The sequence below is a fragment of the Pelophylax lessonae genome (assembly GCF_965119305.1).
Source record: "Pelophylax lessonae genome assembly, chromosome: 3".
Lineage (NCBI taxonomy): Eukaryota > Metazoa > Chordata > Amphibia > Anura > Ranidae > Pelophylax > Pelophylax lessonae.
In genome coordinates, this window is record NC_138770.1 from 93,656,137 (window position 1) to 93,679,152 (window position 23,016).

Sequence of the window (23,016 nt, forward strand, 5' to 3'; positions counted from 1 at the left end):
TGTGAGCAGTATAGTAGCGGCTGTCGTTGAGCGGCATGGTAGCGGCAGTATGTGAGTAGTATGGTAGCAGCAGTCAGTAAGCGGTATGGTAGCAGCAGTCAGTGAGTGGTATGGTAGCAGCAGTTGGTGAGCGGTATAGTAGTGGCAGTTAGTAAACGGTATGGTAGTGGCAGTCAGTGAGCAGTATGGTAGTGGCAGTCAGTTAGCAGTATGGTAGCAGCAGTCAGGAAACATTATGGTAGAGGAAGTGAGTAAGCAGTATGTAGTGTTAGTCAGTGGGCAGTACGATACACGTATACACGTTATGGCAGCGGCAGTCGGTAAAGGGTATGGTAGCGGCAGTCCGTGAATGGTATGGTAGCAGCAGTCGGTGAGCAGTATGGTAGCATCAGTCGGTGAGCGGTATGGTACTGGCAGTCAGTGAGCAGTATGGTAGTGGCAGGGGGATGGTGGGAGGGATGGAATCAGTGACAGAGGGATTTGTTTAGTGGCAGAGAAATAGGATCAGTGGCAGAGGGATTTGTTTAGTGGCAGAGGGATGGTGGGAGGGATAGGATCAGTGGCAGAGGAATGGGATCAGTGGCAGAGGAATGGGATCAGTGTCAGAGGGATGGGACCAGTGGCAGAGCAATGGGACCAGTGGCAGAGGGATGGGACCAGTGGCAGAGGGATGGGACCAGTGGCAGAGGGATGTGATTAGTGGCTGAGGGATGGGGGGAGGGGAAACAGTGGCAGGAGGTAAGTAAAACCTTGGACGTAGGAGTGGCTGTGGATGTGGCATACTTGGATTTTTCAAAAACGTTTGACACAGTTCTTCACACATGGCTAATGTGTAAGGTAAAGTCTACAGGCTTGGAAAATGGATAGAAAACTGGCCAAAAGACCGTATTCAGAGAGTAGTGGTTAATGATTCTTACTCTGAATGGTCTAATGTTATGAGTGATGTACCCCAAGTTTCAGTGTTGGGACCCTTACTTTTGAATATCTTTATAAAATATATAGGGTCTGGGATTAAAAGTACCATTTCAGTCTTTGCGGATGACACCAAGCTTTGCAGTGGAATAACTTCCTTACAAGAGGTTTCCAACTTACAAGCTGACCTCAATGCACTGTTTAATTGGGCAACTATGTGGCAAATGAGATTTAATGTTGACAAATGTAAAGTTATGCACTTTGGGGCTAAGAATATGCATGCTTCATGCATACTAGGGGGAGTGCAACTGGGGGAATCAATGGTGGAGAAGAATCTGTGGGGTTTTGGTAGATTATAAATTTAACAACAGCCAAGCTGCGGTTTCCAAAGCAAACAATATCCTTTCTTGTATTAGGAGAGGTATGGATTCCAGAGAGAGATATTATTTTGTCCCTATACAAATCATTAGTAAGACCTCACCTGGAATATGCAGTTCAGTTTTGGACACCAGTTCACAAAAAGGATATCGGGCAACTGGAGAAAGTGCAGAGAAGGGCAACCAAACTGACAAGAGGCATGGAGGAGCTCAGATATCAGAAAAGGGGAAGTGAATTTATTCTCTCTTGAGAAGAGGAGATTAAGGGGGGATATGATCAACATGTATAAATACATAAGGGGTCCATATAGTTAACTTGGTGTTGAGTTATTCAATTTAGAGCAGTTGTATCCTCAAAAAAAAAAAAAAAAACCTGCAGGACAAAGGCATAATGAGCTAGGGTGGCTGGAGCTGCGATGACGTCACTCACGCACGCATGCGCGGGAGTCGGCCAGGAGCTCTGAAGGTCTGCCGGACCTTCAAAGCGCATGCGCCGCTGGTGTCAGCGGCTGCATGCAGGGTGAATATCTCGTAAACCGTGCAGGTTTAGGAGATATTAATTTTACCTACAGCTAAGCCTTATTATAGACTTAGCTGTGGGTAAAAGTTAAAAAGCGAGTATATTACCGCTTTAAGGTCATCACAGAGGACAAGGGGGCACTCTTTACGTCTAGAGGAAAAGAGATTTTGTCTCCAAATACAGAAAGGTTTTTTTCGCAGGAAGAGCTGTGAAAATGTGGAATAGACTCCCTCCAGAGCTGAATAATAATGAAAAATTGCAAAAATGCACCACCAGCTGGCGGCCAGTTGGGTGCATCTATACTATATAAGTGTGCCACATCCTTCCAATTGAATTGAAAATGGAAAAGGAAACATGGACTTTCACGGCACCAGTATATAAAATATAACATTTATTATAGACGTTTAAAATATAAAACCTACAGATGGCAGCAATAGCCAACACATACAGAAAAAATCATAAACACAAAAAAGAAAAAAGGGGGTAAGTAATTTCCAAACTACCACTTTAGTACAATGAAAGCATGGATGTGTATATGCTCTGTGACAATAGCCATACTAATGTTCCCCACGGAAAGGGAGAAAAGGAAATACCACTACCCCTCCTGGGGAACTGTAGAAATGGTGGTCACCGATGTCCCAAGTAGACGAAGTGTGAATTAGGCTGACATGTTTCGCAGGTGTGCTTCATCTGGAGCTCTGGTTCATCACTCTGCAAGTATGCTTGCAAACAAAGTAAGTCAAGGGGGTGATCAAAGAGCCCAACCAGGTTAGACCAGGAAGTCCAGCAAGGTGAAGCCAGAACTAATATCTACAGGGAACTTGATCCTTGTCCAGCTGGGATTATAGTTATACAATGTATAAAATTGGCTTCTAAGAGACCGTCCACTAATCAATGAGGGTTAAGTAAGGTCTACAATAATCACGTACGAAGGGGTCAACCAGTATAAATAGGATCCAAAGCACAGGGCTCGTAGTTCGATCACCCCCCAGGGATGGAGGAATACCACCAGCCTTCAAGAGCTGGTTCTGGCCAGCTCAGTAGATTGCTTTAAAAAGGCCTGGATTCTTTCCTAAATGTACATAATATAACTGGATACTAATATTTATAGGTAAAGTTGATTCAGGGAATATTTGATTTGCCTCTCGGGGGATAAGGAAGGATTTTTTTCCCTGCTGGAGCAAATTGTATCATGCATTATTTGGGTTTTTTGCCTTCCTCTGGATCAACTGTGGGTATAGGATTGTGTATACGGGATTGTGTGATTTTTTATTTATTATTTTTTCCCCTTTTATTGGCTGAATTAGATGGACTTGTGTCTTTTTTCAACCTGCCTAACTATGTAACTATATGCAAACCACGGATACCGAGCAGGCTCCTGATGGCTTCCTTAGCAACCGATGACGTCATGCGGGCAGCCCGCACAGCACAAACTCCCACCTGCCACATCATGCAAGTTTAAAAGGCAAAAACAGGACCGGAGCTTTCGTTAAAAAAAAAAAGTAAAAAGCTTGAGCCAGCAATAAAGAAAATTACATTTAATTGCCTATCCTAGTTGAGGCGTTTTTTGTGCTTTCACTGCGGACTTAGGACTCTTTGCAGCACCCCAGGGTGCCTCGGCACCTTTGTTGAAAAACCCTGGGCCAGATCACCAGGGGAAAAAAAGCCTAAAAAAGAAGAAAACAAATGCAACCACCACATCTAATAATTGGTAAGCTGCAATATATTATATTTTTGATTTTGATTTAATACCAGAGGTTATTACTGAGGGGTATGGTGCCCAGCCAGAAGCCAAGAGACAGAGAATCTTACCAAGGCGTCAGAGTTGCCCCAGCCAGAAGCCAAGAGACAGAGGGTCTCACTGAGGGCTAAGAGGTGCCCCAGCCAAAAGGCAAGTGACAGAGGGTTTCACGAAAAAATGCTCAGACGGGCCCAGCCAGAAGCTAAGAGACACAGGGTCTCACTGAGGGGTCAGAGGTACCCTGCAAGATGCCAAGAGACAGAGGGTCTCATCGATAGCTCAGAGGTGCCCAGCCAGAAGCCAAGAGACAAAGGGTCTAGCTGCGGGGTCCAAGGTGCTTCTTCCAGAAGCCAAGAGACAGAGGGTCTTTCAGAAGGCTCAGAGGGCCCCAGCCACAAGCAAAGAGAAAGATGGTCTCACTGAGGGGTCAGAGGGCCCCAGCCCAAAGCCAGAAGACAGAGGGTCTCACCAAAGGGTCAGAAGGCCCCAGCCAGAAGCCAAGAGACAGAGGGTCTCACCAAAGGGTCAGAGGTGCCCAGTCAGAGGCCAAAAGACAGAGGGTCTCACCGAGGGGGGTCAGAGGTGCCCCAGACAGAAGGCAGAAGACAGAGGGTATTACTGAGGGGTCAGAGGTTCCCAGCCAGAAGGCAAGAGACAGAGGGTCTCACTTAGGGGTCAGAGGACCCCAGCCAGTAGCCAAGAGACAGATTATCTCACTAAAGGGGTCAGAGGGCCCCAGCCAGAATCCACAAGACAGAGGGTCTCACTGAGGGGACAGATGTACCCTAACCAAAAGCCAAGAGACAGAGGGTCTCACTGAAGGGTCAGAGGGCCCCAGCCAGAAGCCAAGAGACAGAGGGTCTCACCGAGGGGTCAAAGGACCCCAGCCAGTAGCCAAGAGACAGATTTTCTCACTGAGGGTCCAGAGGGCCCCAGCCAAAATCCACGAGACAGAGGCTTTTACTGAGGGGTCAGAGGTGCCCCAGCCAGAAGCCAAGAGACAGAGGGTCTCACTGAGGGGACAGATGTACCCCAACCAGAAGCCAAGAGACAGAGGGTCTCGCTGAGGGGTCAGATGGGCCCCAGCTAGAAAGCAAGAGATAGAGGGTCTCACTGAGGGGTCAGAAAACTCCAGCCAGGAGGCAACAAACAGAGGGTATTACTGAGGGTTCAGAGGTGCCCAGCCAGAAGCCAAAAGACCGAGGATCTCACCAAGGGGTCAGAGGTGCCCCAGCTAGAAGCCAAGAGACAGAGGGTCTCACCGAGTGGTCAGAGGTGCCCCAGACAGAAGGCAGAAGACAGATGGTATTACTGAGGGGTCAGATCTGCCCAGCCAGGAGCCAGAGGGTCTAAAAGAAGGGTCTGAGTGCCCCAGCCAAAAGCCAAGAGACAGAGGGTCTCACAGAGGGGTCAGAGGTTCTCCAGCCAGAAGCCCAGAGACAGAGGGTCTCATCAAGGGGTCAGAGGTGCCCAGCCAGAAGCCAAGAGACAGAGGGTTTTACTGAGAGGTCAGAGGTGCCCCAGCCAGATGCCAAGAGACAGAGGGCCTCACTGAGGGTTTAGAGGTGATCCAGCCAGAAGCCAAGAGACAGAGGGTCTCACTGAGGGGACAGATGTACCCCAGCCAGAAGCAAAGAGACAGAGGGTTTCACTTAGGGGTCAGATGTGCCAGAGCCAGAAGGCAAGAGCTAGAGTGCCTCACAGAGGGGCTAGAGGTGACCCAGCCAGAAGTCAAAAGAGAGCTGGTCTCACCACAGGGTCAGAGGACTCCAGCCAGAAGCCAAGAAACCGATTGTCTCTCCAAGGGGCCAGAGGGCTCCAGCCAGAAGCTAAGAGACAGATTGTCTCACAGAGGGGTAAGAGGGCCCCAGCCAGAAGCTAAGAGACAGATTGTCTCACAGAGGGGTCAGAGGGCCCCAGCCAGAAGCCAAGAGACAGATTGTCTCACAGGGGGGTCAGAGGGCCCCAGCCAGAAGCCAAGAGATAGAGGGGTTAGAGGTACCCCAGCCAGAAGAGGACACACAGAGGGTCTCCCAGAGGGGTCAGGAGGCTCCAGCTAGAAGCCAAGAGATGGATGGTCTCATTGAGGGATCAGAGGGCCCCAGCCAGAAGCCAAGAGGCAGAGGGCATCAATAAAGGGTCAGAGGTGCTCCAGCCCGAAGCCAAGAGACAGCGAGTCTCACCGTGGGGTCAGAGGTGCCCAATCAAAAGCCAAGAGGCAGAGGTTCTCACTGAAAGGTCAAAAGGCCCTAGCCAGAAGCCCAGATACAGAGGCTCTCATTGACAGGTAGGAGGTGCCCAGCCAGAAGCCAAGAGAAAGAGGGTCTTAACAAGGGGTCAGAGGTGTCCTAGCCAAAAGTCAAGAGACAGAGGGTCTAACTGAAGGGTCCGAGGTGCCCCAGCCAGAAGCCAGGAGACAGAGGGTCCCACCGAGGGGTCAAAGGACCCCAGCCAGAAGCCAAGAGAAAGGTTGTCTTACTGAGGGGTCAGAGGGCCCCAGCCAGAAACCACGAGACAGAGGGTTTTACTGAGAGGTCAGAGGTGCCCCAGCCAGATGCCAAGAGACAGAGGGTCTCACTGAGGCTTTAGAGGTGATCCAGCCAGAAGCCAAGAGACAGAGGGTTTCACTGAGGGGTCAGATGTGCCAGAGCCAGAAAGCAAGAGCTAGAGTGCCTCACAGAGGGGCTAGAGGTGACCCAGCCAGAAGCCAAAAAAGAGCTGGTCTCACCACAGGGTCAGAGGACTCCAGCCAGAAGCCAAGAAACAGATTGTCTCTCCAATGGGGCCAGAGGGCTCCAGCCAGAAGCTAAGAGACAGATTGTCTCACAGAGGGGTCAGAGGGCCCCAGCCAGAAGCTAAGAGACAGATTGTCTCACAGAGGGGTCAGAGGGCCCCAGCCAGAAGCCAAGAGACAGATTGTCTCACAGGGGGGTCAGAGGGCCCCAGCCAGAAGCCAAGAGATAGAGGGGTTAGAGGTACCCCAGCCAGAAGAGGACACGCAGAGGTTCTCCCAGAGGGGTCAGGGGGCTCCAGCTAGAAGCCAAGAGATGGATGGTCTCATTGAGGGATCAGAGGGCCCCAGCCAGAAGCCAAGAGGCAGAGGGCCTCATTAAAGGGTCAGAGGTGCTCCAGCCCGAAGCCAAGAGACTGCGAGCCTCACCGTGGGGTCAGAGGTGCCCAGCCAGAAACCAAGAGACAGAGGGTCTCACTGAGGGGTCAGAGGTACCCAGCCAGAAGCCAAGAGACCGAGGGTCTCACCAAAGTGTCAGAGGTGCCCAGCCAGAAACCAAGAGACAGAGACAGAGGGTCTCACCGAGGGGTCAAAGGTGCTCATCCTGAAGCCAAGAGACAGAGGATCTTATCGAGGGGTCAGAGGTGTCCCAGCCAAAAGCCAATATACAGAGTGTCTAACTCAAAGGTCCGAGGTGCCCCAGCCAGAAGCCAGGAGACAGAGTGTCTCACAGAGGGGTCAGAGGGCCCCAGCCAGAAGCCAAGAGGCAGATTGTCTTACAGGTCTTACAGAGGGTTCAGAGAACCCCAGCCAGAAGCCAAGGGACAGATTGTCTCACCAAGGGGTCAGAGGACCCCATCCAGAAGCCAAGAGACAGATTGTCTCACAGAGAGGTCAGAGGGCCAAAGGTAAAAGCCAAGAGACATAGGGTCTCACAGATGTGTTGGAGGTCCCCAGCCAGAAGCCAAGAGATAGAGGGTCTCATTGACGTGTCAGAGGTGCCCAAACCAAAAGCCAAGAGACAGAGGGTCTCACTGAGAGGTCTGAGGTGCCCCAGCCAGAAGCCAAGAGACAGAGGTGTCTGAGGTGCCTCAGCCAGAAGGCAAGAGACAGAGGGTCTCACAGAGGGGTTAGAGGGCCCCAGCCAAAAGATAAAGTATCTCACAGACAGGTCAGAGGGACCCAGCCAGAAGCCAAGAGAAAGAGGGTGTCACCGAGGGGTCAGAGGAGCCCCAGCCAGAAGCCAAGAGACAGAGGGTCTCATTGAGGGATCAGAGATACCCCAGCCAAAAGCCAAGAGACAGAGGGTCTCATTGAGGGGCCAGAGGTGCCCAGCCAGGAGACAGCAGGTCTCGTTCTAGGAGTCAGGTCACCTCCTTTCAGGGTATCAGGAGAACCCCATTCCAAAGGCTAGAGATGGGCCATGCAGCAGAGTGCTATGAGTATGGCTGGGTGCACACTGTTGCAAATTGAATGCAGGCTTCTCCGCATCCAATTCGGAGGACCAGAGGCTCTCAATGGAGCCGGTTCACACAGCTCCGTGTCGGCTGCGGAGCGGCTTGCAGAAAAGTCCTGTGCGATTTTGGGTCTGTTTCAGGTCTGAATTCAGTCAAAAATGCAGTCCTAATTCAGACCTGAAACGGTGCATAGGGACGCACCAGACCCCCTGCTGTGAGCGACTCCAAATTCAGTGTAAATCCAGCCTAAAGGCTGAGAGCCAAGTATCCCGGGGAGCTGGAGAACCCAGTCAGAGAGATTGATATGAGGTGTAGCATGGTACTGCATTTGAAGCTAAGTGAGCTTATGAGCCAGGTAGCTCGGCATTTTACACTGTTTATATTCTTCTGAAGATGGATAAGATCCCCTGCCTGGGAAACTTAATGTTGAATGGTTGTTTTGCTTTCTGCCATTTTCATAAAAGTGAGTAACCAGGCCCCTAATCATAGTTGTAAAGTGCTGTCTGCTTTGGATTCACTGTATAAACGCATCTACCACGTGAGCTAACTGTTGGAGATACAACAGCTTTCAGCTTAGCAGATTAGCCTATTGCAGTTCATAAATAGGACAGTAGATGTCGTTAATGCTAAGTAATATGCTATGCATTTTCTATGATGTGTATTTCCTGTACACTGTACTGAACTTGTTGGTTATCTCTTCCTGTCTGTGTTTTATTACAATGAGGTGACACGTTTGATATCTGTGTTATGTTCCAATAAAGAAGCCAGTTCCTGTTTACTCCACAATGTCTGATCTGAATGGACTCCGCTGCACCCAGTGATCGCACTCTGCAACAGGTTATGGGCCCAGGTTTCGGATAAAGATTGACATAAGGAAGCTTTCCAGTGACATCTCCTATAAACAAGTAAGACTGTTTATATATAAAGGAGGGAAAAATGTCCGGAAACTCAGAACTTAAACTCTCAGTGGCCAAGCTGAACAATGACAATTATCAGCTATGGAAGTTTAAAGTGGAAATGCTATTATCTGGAGATGACTTGTGGGAGGTTACCACCACAGAGAGGCCACAGGACAGTAATCAGGACTGGGACAAGAAAAACAGACAGGCACGGGCCACCATAAGCTTACTAGTGGAGGATGATCAGCTCATACATATACGCCATGAGGACACAGCGAAAGGTATGTGGGATGTACTGAATAGACTGCATGAAAGATCCAGTTTAAACAGAAAGCTGTTTCTACTGCGGAAACTTTACAGAATGAGACTTAGCAGAGAACAGGACATGCAGGAGCACATAAATGCAATGCTGGAAGTGATTGCGCAACTCAGATCAATCGGGGAGAATGTAACAGACAGCCACGCTGCAGCCATGTTGTTATGCAGTTTGCCCGATACATATACTGCACTGATCAATGCACTAGAGACACGCCCTGAGACAGATCTGACACTAACATTTGTAAAAGCCAGGCTCATAGATGAGTATCAGAGAAGAAAGGAATTAGTGCATGACTCCACAGAAACCGACACCAGAACCGCTCTTAAAGCTACAGACGCAAGGTTACACAGGAAAGAGACCAGAGTGTGTTTCAGATGTCACAAACAGGGACACATAAAGAAAGACTGTACTATATGGAAAGCAGAGCAAAGAAGACAGCGTCCCTCTTATGCTAAACAAAAGGTCAAAGCCACAATCAATGATCCATGGGAAGGAAACTGGAATGCCACATTTAAAGTGACAGGCAACCATAAATGTCAAGGCTGGTGCATCGATTCGGGGGCAACCAGTCATATGACGAGTGGTAGAAGTTTTTTCACAGAACTTGATCTGAACAACAAAGAAACTATTTATCTTGCAGATGGAAGCCAAATACATGCAGAAGGATATGGGCATGGAACCCTTGTATGCCCTGATATTGCGGGACACAATCTAGCCATACCAGTGAAAGATGTGCTTTATGTTCCTAATCTAGATGAGGACTCTTATCTGTGAAGCGTCTGACTACCAGAGGACTCACTGTAACATTCCAAGGTGACAAGTGTTCAATCCTAAACGTCAACCAGACAGTAGCAAGTGCCAAGCTGGATGATCATCTATATCACCTCGACACAGTGAAGGAAAAGGTGAGACTATGTACACACAAGCACAATGACTGTATACATATATGGCACAGACGTCTAGGTCACAGACACCCAGAATGCATACAGGAACTACAGAGGAGGAATCTGACAAGGGATCTAACAATATCCTCTTGTCCAGGTACTGTTAAGTGTGAATGCTGCATTAAATCCAAAGCTACAAGAGCAACACTTCCCAAAGTCAGTCAGAACAGAGCTTTAAGACCACTTGACTTAGTTCACAGTGACGTGTGTGGTCCCCTAAACCCACCCACACCTGGAGGCAAAAGGTACATAGTGACTTTCATAGACGACTATTCAAGATACACAGTCACCTACCTAATGCAACACAAGAGTGAAGTTTTTGACAAATTACAAGACTATATAATAAAGACCAGTAACAAGTTTCAGAGGAAGCCTCTCATACTTCGGAGTGACAATGGAGGTGAATTCACAGGATATAAGATACAACAGTACTTAAAACAGAATGGAATAGAACATGAAAAGACAGTCCCATATACACCAGAACAAAATGGAGTAGCTGAAAGAAAGAACAGAACTCTGACTGAAATGATCAGATGTATGCTGACAGACTCTGGACTACCACAAAAATACTGGGGTGAAGCAGCTATGACAGCTACATATTTGCAGAACAGACTTCTTTCCAGAACAATAGAGAAAACTCCATATGAACTATGGCACAATGAGAAGCCAAATGTAAAACACCTAAGAGTATTTGGATGCAAAGCATTTATCTACATACCTGAAGAAAAACGCACCAAACTCCAAAACAGAGCATTTGAAGGTATATTCGTTGGATACAGTGACAATGTCAAAGGTTACAGAATCCTTAATCCCAAAACAGACAAAGTTACCATTAGCAACAGCATAACATTTGTTGAAGATTTCAGAACCAATGTAATGACAACAGTAGAAGAAAAAATAGAAGAGAAAACTGACATTGACCAGCCTATCTCTGTAACTTCTGAACAAACAGTTGAAGTGAGTGCAGACTCTACCAGTACTGAAGAGCAGACACAAGAAGGCTCAGACACAAAACCGAGACGTTCAACAAGAGAAAACAAAGGTAAACTACCTGTACGTCTCTCATACAAAGCAAGTACTGCCAGTATCAACGAACCTGCAACCTGGGAAGAAATATCTCAGCTTTCAGAACAAGAAGCAAGTAAATGGATAAAGGCTGCTGATGAAGAGATAAAATCCATGCATGACACTAAAACATGGACACTTACAGAGCTACCATCCGGAAGGAAAGCCATAGGCTGTAAATGGACCTTTAAAGTGAAATACAATGCAGATGGCACAATTGAGCGATACAAAGCAAGACTAGTAGCCAAGGGCTATTCTCAAAAATACGGAGAGGACTATGATGAGACATTTGCACCAGTAGTCAAGCACACTACAATACGGACTTTACTGACAGTAGCCGTCACAAGGAAAATGCAATTGAAACATTTTGATGTGAAAACCGCGTTTCTACATGGCGAGCTAACAGAAGAGATTTACATGGAACAGCCACCAGGATTCAAAGATGAACAAAGGCCAGACCTAGTATGCAAACTTCGCAGGAGTATATATGGTCTAAAGCAAGCAGCCAGAGTGTGGAATATAAAAATAAATGAAGTGCTTACACATCAAAACTTTCTGAGGAGTAAAGCAGACCCCTGCTTATACACAAAGAAATTGACAGACAGATGGGTCTATATGCTTATTTATGCGGATGATATCCTGATTTGCTTTGAGCAAGAAGGGGATGAAGCAGAAATACTAGAAAAACTAAATCAGAACAGCTTTCTTCTGAACCAAAGACACAAAATACAAGAAATAATTGAAACATTTGGAATGGAAGACGCCAAACCAGTAAAGTCTCCTATGGAAACCAACTACCTAAAGGAGATGAATTATCAAGATAACCCATTACCTACTAATACTCAATACAGGAAGGCAATAGGGAAATTGCTGTATCTTACCACTGCTACAAGGCCGGACATTGCAGCAACTGTTGGAATCCTATGCAGAAAGGTTTCGATGCCAAGTCAAAAGGACTGGAATGCTGTAAAGCGAATCATTCGCTATCTAAAAGGGACTTCGCACTACAAGTTAAAGTTACCAGCGAGTGATGAAAGCACCTTAACAGGATATGTGGATGCTGACTGGGCAGGAGACACCAGCGACAGGAAATCTACCAGTGGATACTTATTTTTTCTGTCAGGAGGTGCCGTCAGTTGGACTAGTAAAAAGCAACTCTCTGTTTCACTGTCGTCTACTGAAGCAGAATACGTTGCTGCAGCGCAGGCAAGCCAAGAAGTTATATGGCTAAGACAGCTATTAACAGATTTGGGTCAACCACAGTTGGGACCAACAGAAATCTATAAGGAAAATCAAGGATGCCTTGCACTTGCACACATGGAAGGAGTTAATTCAAGAACCAAGCACATTGATGTGAAGTTCCACTTTCTTAGGGATCTTCAAGAGCAAGGTCTTCTTGAGTTACTTTATTGCCCAACCAAGGATATGACAGCAGATATCCTTACAAAGCCTCTGACCGCTGAAAGACACTCAAGGCTTACAAAGAAGATGGGTTTAATAGACTAAGCCTTAGCTGTTGAGAAGGGGTGTTGGAGATACAACAGCTTTCAGCTTAGCAGATTAGCCTATTGCAGTTCATAAATAGAACAGTAGATGTCGCTAATGCTAAGTAATATGCTATGCATTTTCTATGATGTGTATTTCCTGTACACTGTACTGAACTTGTTGGTTATCTCTTCCTGTCTGTGTTTTATTACAATGAGGTGACACGTTTGATATCTGTGTTATGTTCCAATAAAGAAGCCAGTTCCTGTTTACTCCACAATGTCTGATCTGAATGGACTCCGCTGCACCCAGTGATCGCACTCTGCAACACTAACTACCCCATGTCACAGCCCCTATCACACATACACTATATTACCAAAAGTATTGGGACACCTGCCTTTTCACGAACATGAACTTTAATGGCACCCCAGTCTTGGTCCGTAGGGTTCAGTATTGGGCTGGCCCACCCTTTGACGCTATAACAGCTTCAACTCTTCTGGGAAGGCTGTCCACAAAGTTTAGGAGTGTGTCTATGGGAATGTTTGACCATTCTTCCAGAAGTGTATTTGTGAGGTCAGGCACTGTTGTTGGAGAGAAGGCCTGACTTGCAGTCTCCGCTCTAATTTATCCCAAGTGTGTTCTTTAGAGTTGAAGCCTGGACTGTGCAGGCCAATCAAGTTCCTCCATCCCACTTATCCATGTCTTTATGGACCTTGCTTTGAGCACTGGTCCATTTCATTTGGAGGGGGGATTATGGTGTGGGTTGTTATTCAGGGGTTGGGCTTGACATCTTAGTTCCAGTGAAGGGCATCAGCATACCAAGACATTTTGGACAATTTCATGTTCCCAATTTGTGGGAACAGTTTGGGGTTGGTCTTTCCTGTTCCAACATGACTGCACACCAGTGCACAAAAGCAAGGTCCATAAATAAATTAATAAGCGAGTTTTAGGTGGAGGGACTTTACTGGCCTGCAGAGTCCTGACCTCAACCCGATAGAACACTTTTGGGATGAATTAGAGCGGAGACTGCGAGTCAGGCCTTCTCGTCCACAAATGTGCTTCTGGAAGAATGGTCAAATATTCCCATAGGCACACTCCTAAACCTTGTGGACAGCCTTCCCAGAAGAATTGAAGCTGTTCTAGCTGCAAAGGGTGGGCCAACTCAATATTGAACCCTACGGATAAGTATTGGGATGCTATTAAATTTCATGTGCGTGTAAAGGCAGGTGTCCCAATACTTTTGGTATTATAATGTAGTTATGGCTCTGCATCCAGGACTTCCAGGTGTGTTAAGTGCTTGTGTCCTTGGTGCACTTTGTGGTTTCTCCCTACAACCTGTGTCCTGGAGTGACACAAGCATTTGACACACATACAAAGGTGAATGTTCTTTCAGTGGTTTTGCTCAGTGATGAAGAGTCAGATACAGGTGATGCGTCTATTTTTACAGAAGCTTTCTTTGTTCAGTGACAGGGTCACTTTAACAAGGGAATGTTTTGGCATTATATAAGCAAGTCAAGTAAAAAAATGACTGTACACTCCAAGAGTGCAGAAGACATCCCAATTTTAAAGCTATATAGTGTTCTTGTATTGCCACCCTGTGGATGTAACATGGAACTAAAAGTTCCAAGTTTGTCTCAACCTTAATATGGGAATAATATGTATATTGATATTTTTCAGTAGATTAAGGGGTAACTCCAATTTTGTGTGTGTGTGTGTGTGGGGGGGGGGGGAATTAGTAAATAATAAAAAATAATACAGCGTATACAATTGCGACACAAGCCATATTGTAAAAAAAATTGAGAGCGACTGAGCATGTGCAGAGCGCAGTGACAGTGAATTATTGGATTTAAAATAGTATAGACATTATTTTTAATGTTTTATCTGCAAAAGGGGCCAGCCTGAAGTGACTAAAAGTCCACTTTAAATAGATGGGTTTAGTTCCACAAAAACACAATTGAAATGAAACTGACCAGTGTAAAGAGTTCTATAAGATTTAAAGGGATGCATTTTCATGCATTTTTGTTCTGCTTTTTTAACTGCAAAACTGATCAGCATGAAAGGAAAAGTTAAGGCCCCTTTCACACAAGGGAGTACATCGGCGGATTCCTTTTATCCCAGGGGGGGATCGATCCGCTGATCCCCGCTGAGCAGGCAGATGGCAGCTCTGTCATCGCTCTGTGTGCGGAGACAGAGCTGTCAGATCCCTGCTGTTTTCTTTGGGGGATTCGGATGGGAACGGACGGCCTGTCCGTTCTCATCCGATCCCATCCGCTGGACGGATGGAAAATAGGGTTTCCATCCGTCCAGATTTGACGGACCGAATCGGATCGGATGTTAGCGCACATGCGGACATTCGATGCATGAGGCATCCGTTCAGATCCGCCTGAAAAACTGACAGGCGAATCTGAACGGCCCGCTAGTGTGATAAGGGGCCTAAAGGAGGCTCCAGCCTCCCCACCAAAAAATGAAAAGTCAGCGGCTACAAATACTGTAGCTGCTGACTTTTAATATTAGGACATTTACCTGTCCAGGGATTCCACAATGTCGGCACCCCAGCCGATTTTTCAGTTGGCTCTCCAGTGTTGCTGCTGCCATTCCTTGTGAGGGAAACTGTCAGTGAAGCCCTAGGCTTCATGCCTGACTCCTTACTGCGCATGCACGAAGCAGGGGGGGGGGGGGAAGGATGAGGGGGGCTGAACTTCCAGGGGACCTTGCTACGGTGAGGTCATCCGGTATTAGGGACCTGTACCTGTCAAGAACAGGTGCCTGCTCCCCCCTCCTCTTCCGAAAAGGTGCCAAATGTGGCAGCAAAGGGGGGAGGAAGCAAACAAGTGGAGCTTCCCTTTTCGGGTGGAGCTCTGCTTTAAGAGTGAAACACATCAGGAAAGAAGTCAAGTCTGGTAGAAGTAAGGATGAAAAACTCGCCATTTTAATGGTAGCAATAAAGTTTATTGTGATTAAAAAAAAAAAAAAGCAGTACGTTGCCTGGACCTTTTTTGCTTGAAACTAGGGATGAACTCAGGCTTGTTCAGATCCTGGTCCAAATCCAACTGGGTGAGTTCGCCAGAAAGCTATGTCTGCACTGGGCCAATTATAAGCGGCCGAGGCATTCGCCACCCTGCAGCCGTGTATGCACACGCCGCTTGTATATGTATGACTGTGGGGCAGGGAGTGCCCTGGCCACAGACGATTGGTCCAGTACAGTGACAGATTCCTGGAGGGCTGGCTTACATGGGTTCGGACTAGGATCGAGCCTCACCTGAGCAAATTTGGGGGATCCAAATATGCCTGAGCTCATCCCTACTTGAGACTTCAAGGAGAAGGCAGATCATGGACTTGGACCTGACATCCACGGCCAGTGGACACATGGACGTTGCCTGAAACGGTATTGCTTGGAATTAACTGGTTAGAGTGCATCGTCAGAAATTGTCAGTTCACTACATTTCTGGCAGGATCAACAGGTATACTTTCACACTTATTGAACAGACATAACAAACACTTTTATATTTTAAAAATCAAAAGAGAGCCAATAGTTCACTCTGAGGGTTTTCATACACTTTAAAGCGAAGTTCCGGCCACAAAATCAACATAGTCGATTTTGGGCCATCCGCTTGCTATAGCTAACCTGAAAAAGAAATGGGTAGTTAGGATTTTTATTTTTTTTACTCATCTTGTAATTACAAAAAAAAAAATACGCACCTGTCTTCCACTTCCTCCCTCGGCCGCACGGCCCGGTCGTCACTTCCGCTTTGCAATGATTCCTGGGAGCTGAACGTCATCGCTCCCAGGAATCAATGCGCCTGCACCGGCCCCGACGTCAGTTCCGGTGCAGACATGTCATACCTTGCTAAACAGCTTCTGGGCATGCCCAGAAGCTGTGCAGGGATGACGCTGCAGACCCGGAAGTGACGGCGGGGCCGGCGCAGTGCATCGTGGGACCGAAGAGGACGGAAGAGGACGCAGAAGAGGATCGCGCTGGCTTCAAGCTGCCCACACGTGAGATGGCAGCGCTGGAGAAGAAATTTTAAAAGTAAGTATTTCTTCTAAAAGGTAAGTGCGAACCGGGACAGATCAGAGGCTAGCCATTGTGGAATGCACTAGCCCTGACTGTCCCGGGGGTATGTTCATTGAATTGTTTTTTCTGTGGCCGGAACTCCGCTTTAAGGCTACTTTAGAAGGAAAACGGAAATAATAATAATAGTCTAAAACAGAGACTGCTGAGATCTAAACATATCAAGATAAACGTGAAACCTGTTTTCTAATTCATTCTGGTTTTCTCAGGCATTTGCACTGTGGAATCATTATATAAAGGGACTGTAGAGAAGACAAATATTACACGATCCCCACACCACTCGTTACCCGCTTTTAATTAAAACTATGTCATGTCTGTTGTATTTGGCAGGCTGCAATGTTTTGTTTTCACAGCGGAGCTTCTCCACTTAAATAACGTAATTCATTGTTTAAACACACTAAAAAATGTTGTTAATTTTTCCCATGAGACAGACACTGTCCATACAGATGTGTCACGCTTTTTCTCACCATATTTCATCACTTCTGTCTGTAAAATCATTATTCTCTCAGGCTAGCACACGCTAACGAGCTAAATGACTATTTCAGCTCATATGCACCTTAGTGAAAGATACCTCCAATGATCTTAATGGCAATATGTGGCCAGACTTTGGATGTTTAGGTATTTATATATTAATTGCAAGGAGTAGATGATCTTTAAAACAAACCCCCAATGACCTCTAACTGAAGATGCTGTGGAGCAATTAATTTCCAAATTTCACAACAGAAGCAAAGAAATCATTCAACAAATCTCCCCCAAATAATTGAATGGGAGAGGTAATTGCCTGTTCTCCAAGCAACTCATTCCACTATGGGGACTAATAAAAAAAAAATACAATCCCATTCAAGTTCCGCAAACAATGAACGGCACAGACAGATATACCATTTGTACAGGACCTTCTGAGACATAGGGGACCATTGATACTAGATGTGGGTTTGATGGTTGCTGGAATCCCTCCCAATGTAGAGCTGGATACAGCTTCATCTATCTAGCTGTCAATTGATACTCACTAATTAAAAGTTTTTAGCTATTAGTTGAATGGAGTTGCCGAAAAGTTGACCTCGCAGAGCTAGTAGTTGAATTGAAATGCCAAAAGGTAGGCCTTGCCAGCTAGTAACTGAATGGACATGCCAAAAAGTTTGCCTTGCAAGCCAGTAACTGAATGGAGATGGCCAAAAGTTGGCCTCGTACAGCCTGTAGTTGAATAAAGATGCCAAAAAGTTGGCCTGGCACGGATAGTAGTTAAATGAAGATTCCCAAATGTTGGTTTTGTAAAGCTAGTAGTTGAATGTGGATACCAAAAGTTAGCCTTGCCCAGCTAGTAGTTGAATGGAGCTATCAAAAAGTTGGTCTCACAGCTAGTAGTTTAAAGGAGATGCCAAAAAGTTGGCATTGTACTGCAAGTAGTTAAATGGAGATGCCAAAAATTTGGCCTTGAACAGCTAGTAATTGAATGGAGATGCCCACAATATGGCCTTGCACAGGGGTCCTTTGGTGACTCTTGAAGTGTGCTTGTCAAGCTCTGAATGAGAGCAGCAATTGTAGCAAAGGGCCAGGACCAATATTTCCCTAGTTGTGAAGAAAATTTAAACATATACTTTTTATAATCTTTTGCATATGCAAAAGCAAGAACAACACATGGGCTAGGTGTTTTTTTCTTATCTTTGCAGACAGTGCTGGGGAAAAGTCCAATAAGCACCCAAGGTTAACAGGCCAAAGTTTGACCCCCTACTCCATGAGCTGTGAACCACCTTAGCAACCTAGGTGGTAGCACCTTTTGAGACATGTGGGCGCCAATAGATACTTGATGTGGGTCTGATGGAGCTGGATACAGCTTTATCTATATAGTTGTCAATTGATACTTACTGAATAAAAGTTTTTAGGTAGTAGTTGAATGATGCCCAGAAGTTGGCCTCATAAAGCTAGTAGCTAAATAGAAATGGAAAAAGTTGGCCTTGCCAGCTAGTAGTTTAATAGGGATGTCAAAAAGTTGGCCTTGCACAGCTATTCGTTAAGTGTAGATGCCAAAAAGTTGGCCTTGCACAGCTAGTAGTAATACAGTTTTTAAAATCTTTCACGTATGCAAAGCAAGAACATAGGGAATAGGTAGTTATTATTATTATGTTTGCAGTACAGAGCTGGGACAAGGTCAAGGTAAACAGGCCAAAGTGTGTCCTCCTAGCCCAAGAGCTGTGAACTATTTTAGCAGCCTAGGTTGAAGGCCTTGCCCTTTTTATGCCTCCCCCCTGCTAAAGGCATCCATCTCTTCTGCCTACCCCTCGGCCCAGCCCTGCCTGGGTACAAGCTCTGACGCTAGCTATTTAAAATGATCTCCCAGTGTTTGTATAGGTTTCTACTTACAGTCCAAACACATATTCATAGAATAATTATTCCACCAAAATTTGCTGTAGTTTGTAGAGGGAATATTAAATTGTAAGCTTCGATACAGGCAGAAACCGGTACATTGTTCAATGTTCTCTGCCTGTGTTGTATAAATGACTGAAATAAATATGTACATATATATATATATATATATATATATATACAGGGCTCAAAATTTCAAGTCCTGAGCTACTAGCCAGACCTTAAGAGTTACTCGCCACTTGTTGCCCCACCCAAACCCTACCCTGCTCCGCCCCTAAACACGCCCTCATAAAATATCTCATAAAATTACACTGTTAAATGCTTTATTCAGAATTAAGTTACAAAAATAAATATTAACAACAACACCCGAGAGAGAGAGGGTTCAACAGAGAGAGCGGGGGTTTGACAGAGAGAGACAAGTATTTTGGCATATGCTTGTATTCAGAGTACTTACTATTTAACATCCAGTCTGAACAATAAAGATCTGTTGGTGTTGTGAGCTGGCTGGATATCTGACAAGGTGATCCACAAATGGTAACAGATGTGTTTCCCGGGGAAAATCCAGTGCCAGAAATATGGAGGGTCCTATTGTCTATGCAATCTGTAAGCAATAAAGGGATAAAGTTTAATATCTGCTTAAGAATAACATTTTACTATACATAGATATATAGGACTGGCAACCATGAATTAAAGCTGTGCTGCAGAATGAAGTTTCAAAGGGCACATTCAAGATGTAAAGTGAAATATCACTGTTTAAAGCTTTAAAATGGGATTTAAAGGGAGACAGAAGTGTAAATTTAGTGGCATATGATTTGGATTATTATTGCATTTTTACCTTAAACTACTGTAAATGTTATGCTACTTGTTTTAACTTTAAATGAGGGCCCTTCCATATTTTTTTATTGTATTAAGAATAGAGATTTGCTAATTAGCCACTAGAGGGTGCTGTATAGTTGACTCGGCTTAACCACTTCATGGCCTTAGGCCACTCTGAAGTAGTTAAACAAGCTCATTGCCGCAGCTGCCGCCATGAGCTTGAGCTGCCGCCATGAGCAGATGTTCAGTACAAGTGATTTGGAGGATTCTAGAGCCACCTGATCACTTTTGCAGTACTGAGAACAGACGTGTCCCCATTACCCTTCCCATGGTGGTTCTGGGGCTTTCACTTTCTTCCCGGAAGCCCAGGACTGCAGTAAACTTCCCTAAATGTTAGATCCAGCGGAGATTGAGGAACATTCATCCCCTGAACTCCTCTGTGACTATTGAACCCAGAAGCAACAAGGATTTTGTCACTTCTGGTATTAGAGTTGTTATTCTATGACTATTGTAGTTGAGGATGCAGCTAAATAAGCACAATCTGTGCTTGATTAGCTGCAGTGGAGGGCAGATGAGATATTGGGGAACAAGTAGACCCCTGATGTCTCCATAAAGAGCACCTGTCATTTGCCTATGCTATTACGTAGGAGGCTTGTTAGCCACAATCCGCTACTAATCTTATTTTCCTCCTCTCCTTCTCCTGTCATACCCCCTCTATGAGTAGTGACAGCGCTCGTCTCTGAATTGGATTAATATTTGTCTCCTTGTGAGCAGTGTGGTCAGACAGCAGTAGGGGGGCTGTTGACCAAGCTAGCTCAGGGTCCACACCACATACAGTCAGAGAAAAAAGTACTTGATCTCCTGCTGATTTTGTATATTTGCCCACTGACAAAGAAATGATCAGTCTATAATTTTACTGGTAGGTTTATTTTAACAGTAAGAGACAGAATAACAACAACAAAATAAAACCAGAAAAAACACATTTTAAAAAAGTTATACATTGATTTGCATTTTAATGAGTGAAATAAATATTCTTCGCAAGACATGATTTAGTACTTGGTGGCAAAACCCTCATTGGCAATCACAGAGGTCAGACATTTCTTGTAGTTGGCCACCAGGCTTGCACACATCTCAGGAGGGATTTTGTCCCACTCCTCTTTGCAGATCCTCTCCAAGTCATTAAGGTTTTGAGAATGATGTTTGGTAACTTGAACCTTCAGTTCCCTCCACATATTTTCTATGGGATTAGGGTCTGGAGACTGGCTAGACCACACCAGGACCTTAATTTGCTTCTTCCAATGTGCCACTCCTTTGTTGCTTTGGCCGAGTGTTTTGGGTCATTGTCATGCTGGAATACCCTTCCACAACCCATTTTTAATGCCCTAGCTGAGGGAAGGAAGTTCTCACCCAAGATTTGACGGTACATGGTCCCGCCCATCTATGCAGTGAAGTTATCCTGTCCCCTTAGCAGAAAAACACCCCCAAAACATAATGTTTTCACCTCCATGTTTGATGGTGGGGATGGAGGTTTTGGGGTAATAAGCAGCATTCCTCCTCCTCCAAACACGCTGGGTTGAGTTGATGCCAAAGAGCTCAATTTTGGTCTCATCTGACCACAACACTTTCACCCAGTTCTCCTCTGAATCATTCAGATGTTCATTAGCAAACTTCAGATAGGCCTGTACATGTGCTTTCTTGAGCAGGGGGACCTTACAGGCACTGCAGGATTTCAGTCTTTCATAGCAAAATGTGTTACCAATTGTTTTCTTGGTGACTATGGTCCCAGCTGCCTTAACATCATTGACAAGGTTCTCCCGTGTAGTTCTGGGCTGATTCATCACCATTTTCATGATCCAATGATCCACGAGGTGAGATCTTGCATGGAGCCTCAGACCGAGGAAGATGGACAGTTATTTTGTGTTTCTTCCATTGCGAATAATCGCTCCAACTCTTGTCACCCTCTCACCAAGCTGTTTGGGTATGGTCTTGTAGAACATTCCAGCATTGTGTAGGTCTACAATCTTGTCCCCGACATCCTTGGACAACTCTTTGGCCATGGTGGTGAGATTGGAATCTGATTTATTAATTGCTTCTGTGGACAGGTGTCTTTTATACAGGTAACAAACTGAGATTAGGAGCACTCATTTTAAGAGAGTGCTCCTAATCTCAGCTTGCTACCTGTATAGAAGACACCTGGGAGCCAGAAATCTTGGTGATTGATAGGGGGTCAAACACTTATTTCACTCATTAAAATGCAAATCAATTTATAACTTTTTTGAAATGTGTTTTTCTGGTTTTATTTTGTTGTTATTCTGTCTCTCGCTGTTAAAATAAGCCTACCATTAAAATTTTAGACTGATCACTTCTTTGTCATTAGGCAAACCTACAAACTCAGCAGGGGATCAAATACTTTTTTCCCTCACTATATAAAGACAAGCTACGGTACATGCCTTTTGTTCCCAGGAGTACAAAAGTGCCTAAAGCCTTAAAATTTGGATGGCTAGCCTCGAAATTTGGCTGGTTCAGCAGGAACTGGCCACATTTTCGATCCATGTGTAGCCCTCTCTGTTCAATAGAGGCTGCTCATTAGAATAGCATCTCATGAATGGTCCTGCCGGAAAACCAGCAATTGATCAGCCGATCAGTGTATTCTGATGGGGGTTCCCTGATGTCAGAATACAATAGCGCAATAGAACTGTAAGATCTGATTCCAGTGCATTGAAAAAAAGGGTTCTTGCACCGTTTTTACGTGCGAATCCAATACGAGTTCAGCCATACAAACTGTATGGCTGAATTTGCATTTGCACAGACATCGCATGTGATCTGCATAGCAATGCAGTGTGAATCACATGCGATGTCTGACACTGCATATGTGTGAACCCAGAAAGACTATATATTTATTTACTAAAAAGGGTCAAAAGTAAGAATTCACATAACATAGGAACAAAGTCTATTAACAGCAGGTGCCCCACCCCCCTTCCCCCCTTTTTAGAAGTGGCCCCAATAGTGGAATTCTTCATCTGCATTGGATCTGTTCTGTTTTTTATTCTCTCAGCTAAACAAGACATAAGGTCAATAAGCCTTGAGTGATCCCGCTCCAAGAACTTGCTCCAAACATCTTGGTCAGTTGAGGGGGTGGACTTCTGTTCCTCATTAGCAAGAAGCTTATATACTTTTTATGAATGTGGAAAAACCTTTTAGACTTAAAGCTGAACTTAAGAAAACCTCTATAAATACACAGAGGAAATACATACAAAAGAAGTTGATTTACATGTCAAAGGATTCATATTTTTATCCATCTGGTTACACAGCTCTGC

The 23,016-nt window shown here is 45.4% G+C and overlaps 1 protein-coding gene across 3 annotated transcripts in view; it reads right to left on the reverse strand.

Moving 5' to 3' along the window:
- PKHD1 (PKHD1 ciliary IPT domain containing fibrocystin/polyductin) overlaps positions 1-23,016 on the reverse strand; it is a 1,006,139-nt gene that overhangs the window by 805,968 nt on the left and 177,155 nt on the right. For all 3 annotated transcript variants that reach the window (XM_082249887.1, XM_082249888.1, XM_082249886.1), the window contains exon 33: positions 19,338-19,484. In XM_082249887.1, coding sequence (XP_082106013.1) covers positions 19,338-19,484 — 147 coding nt within the window. The remainder of the gene's footprint in view (positions 1-19,337; positions 19,485-23,016) is intronic.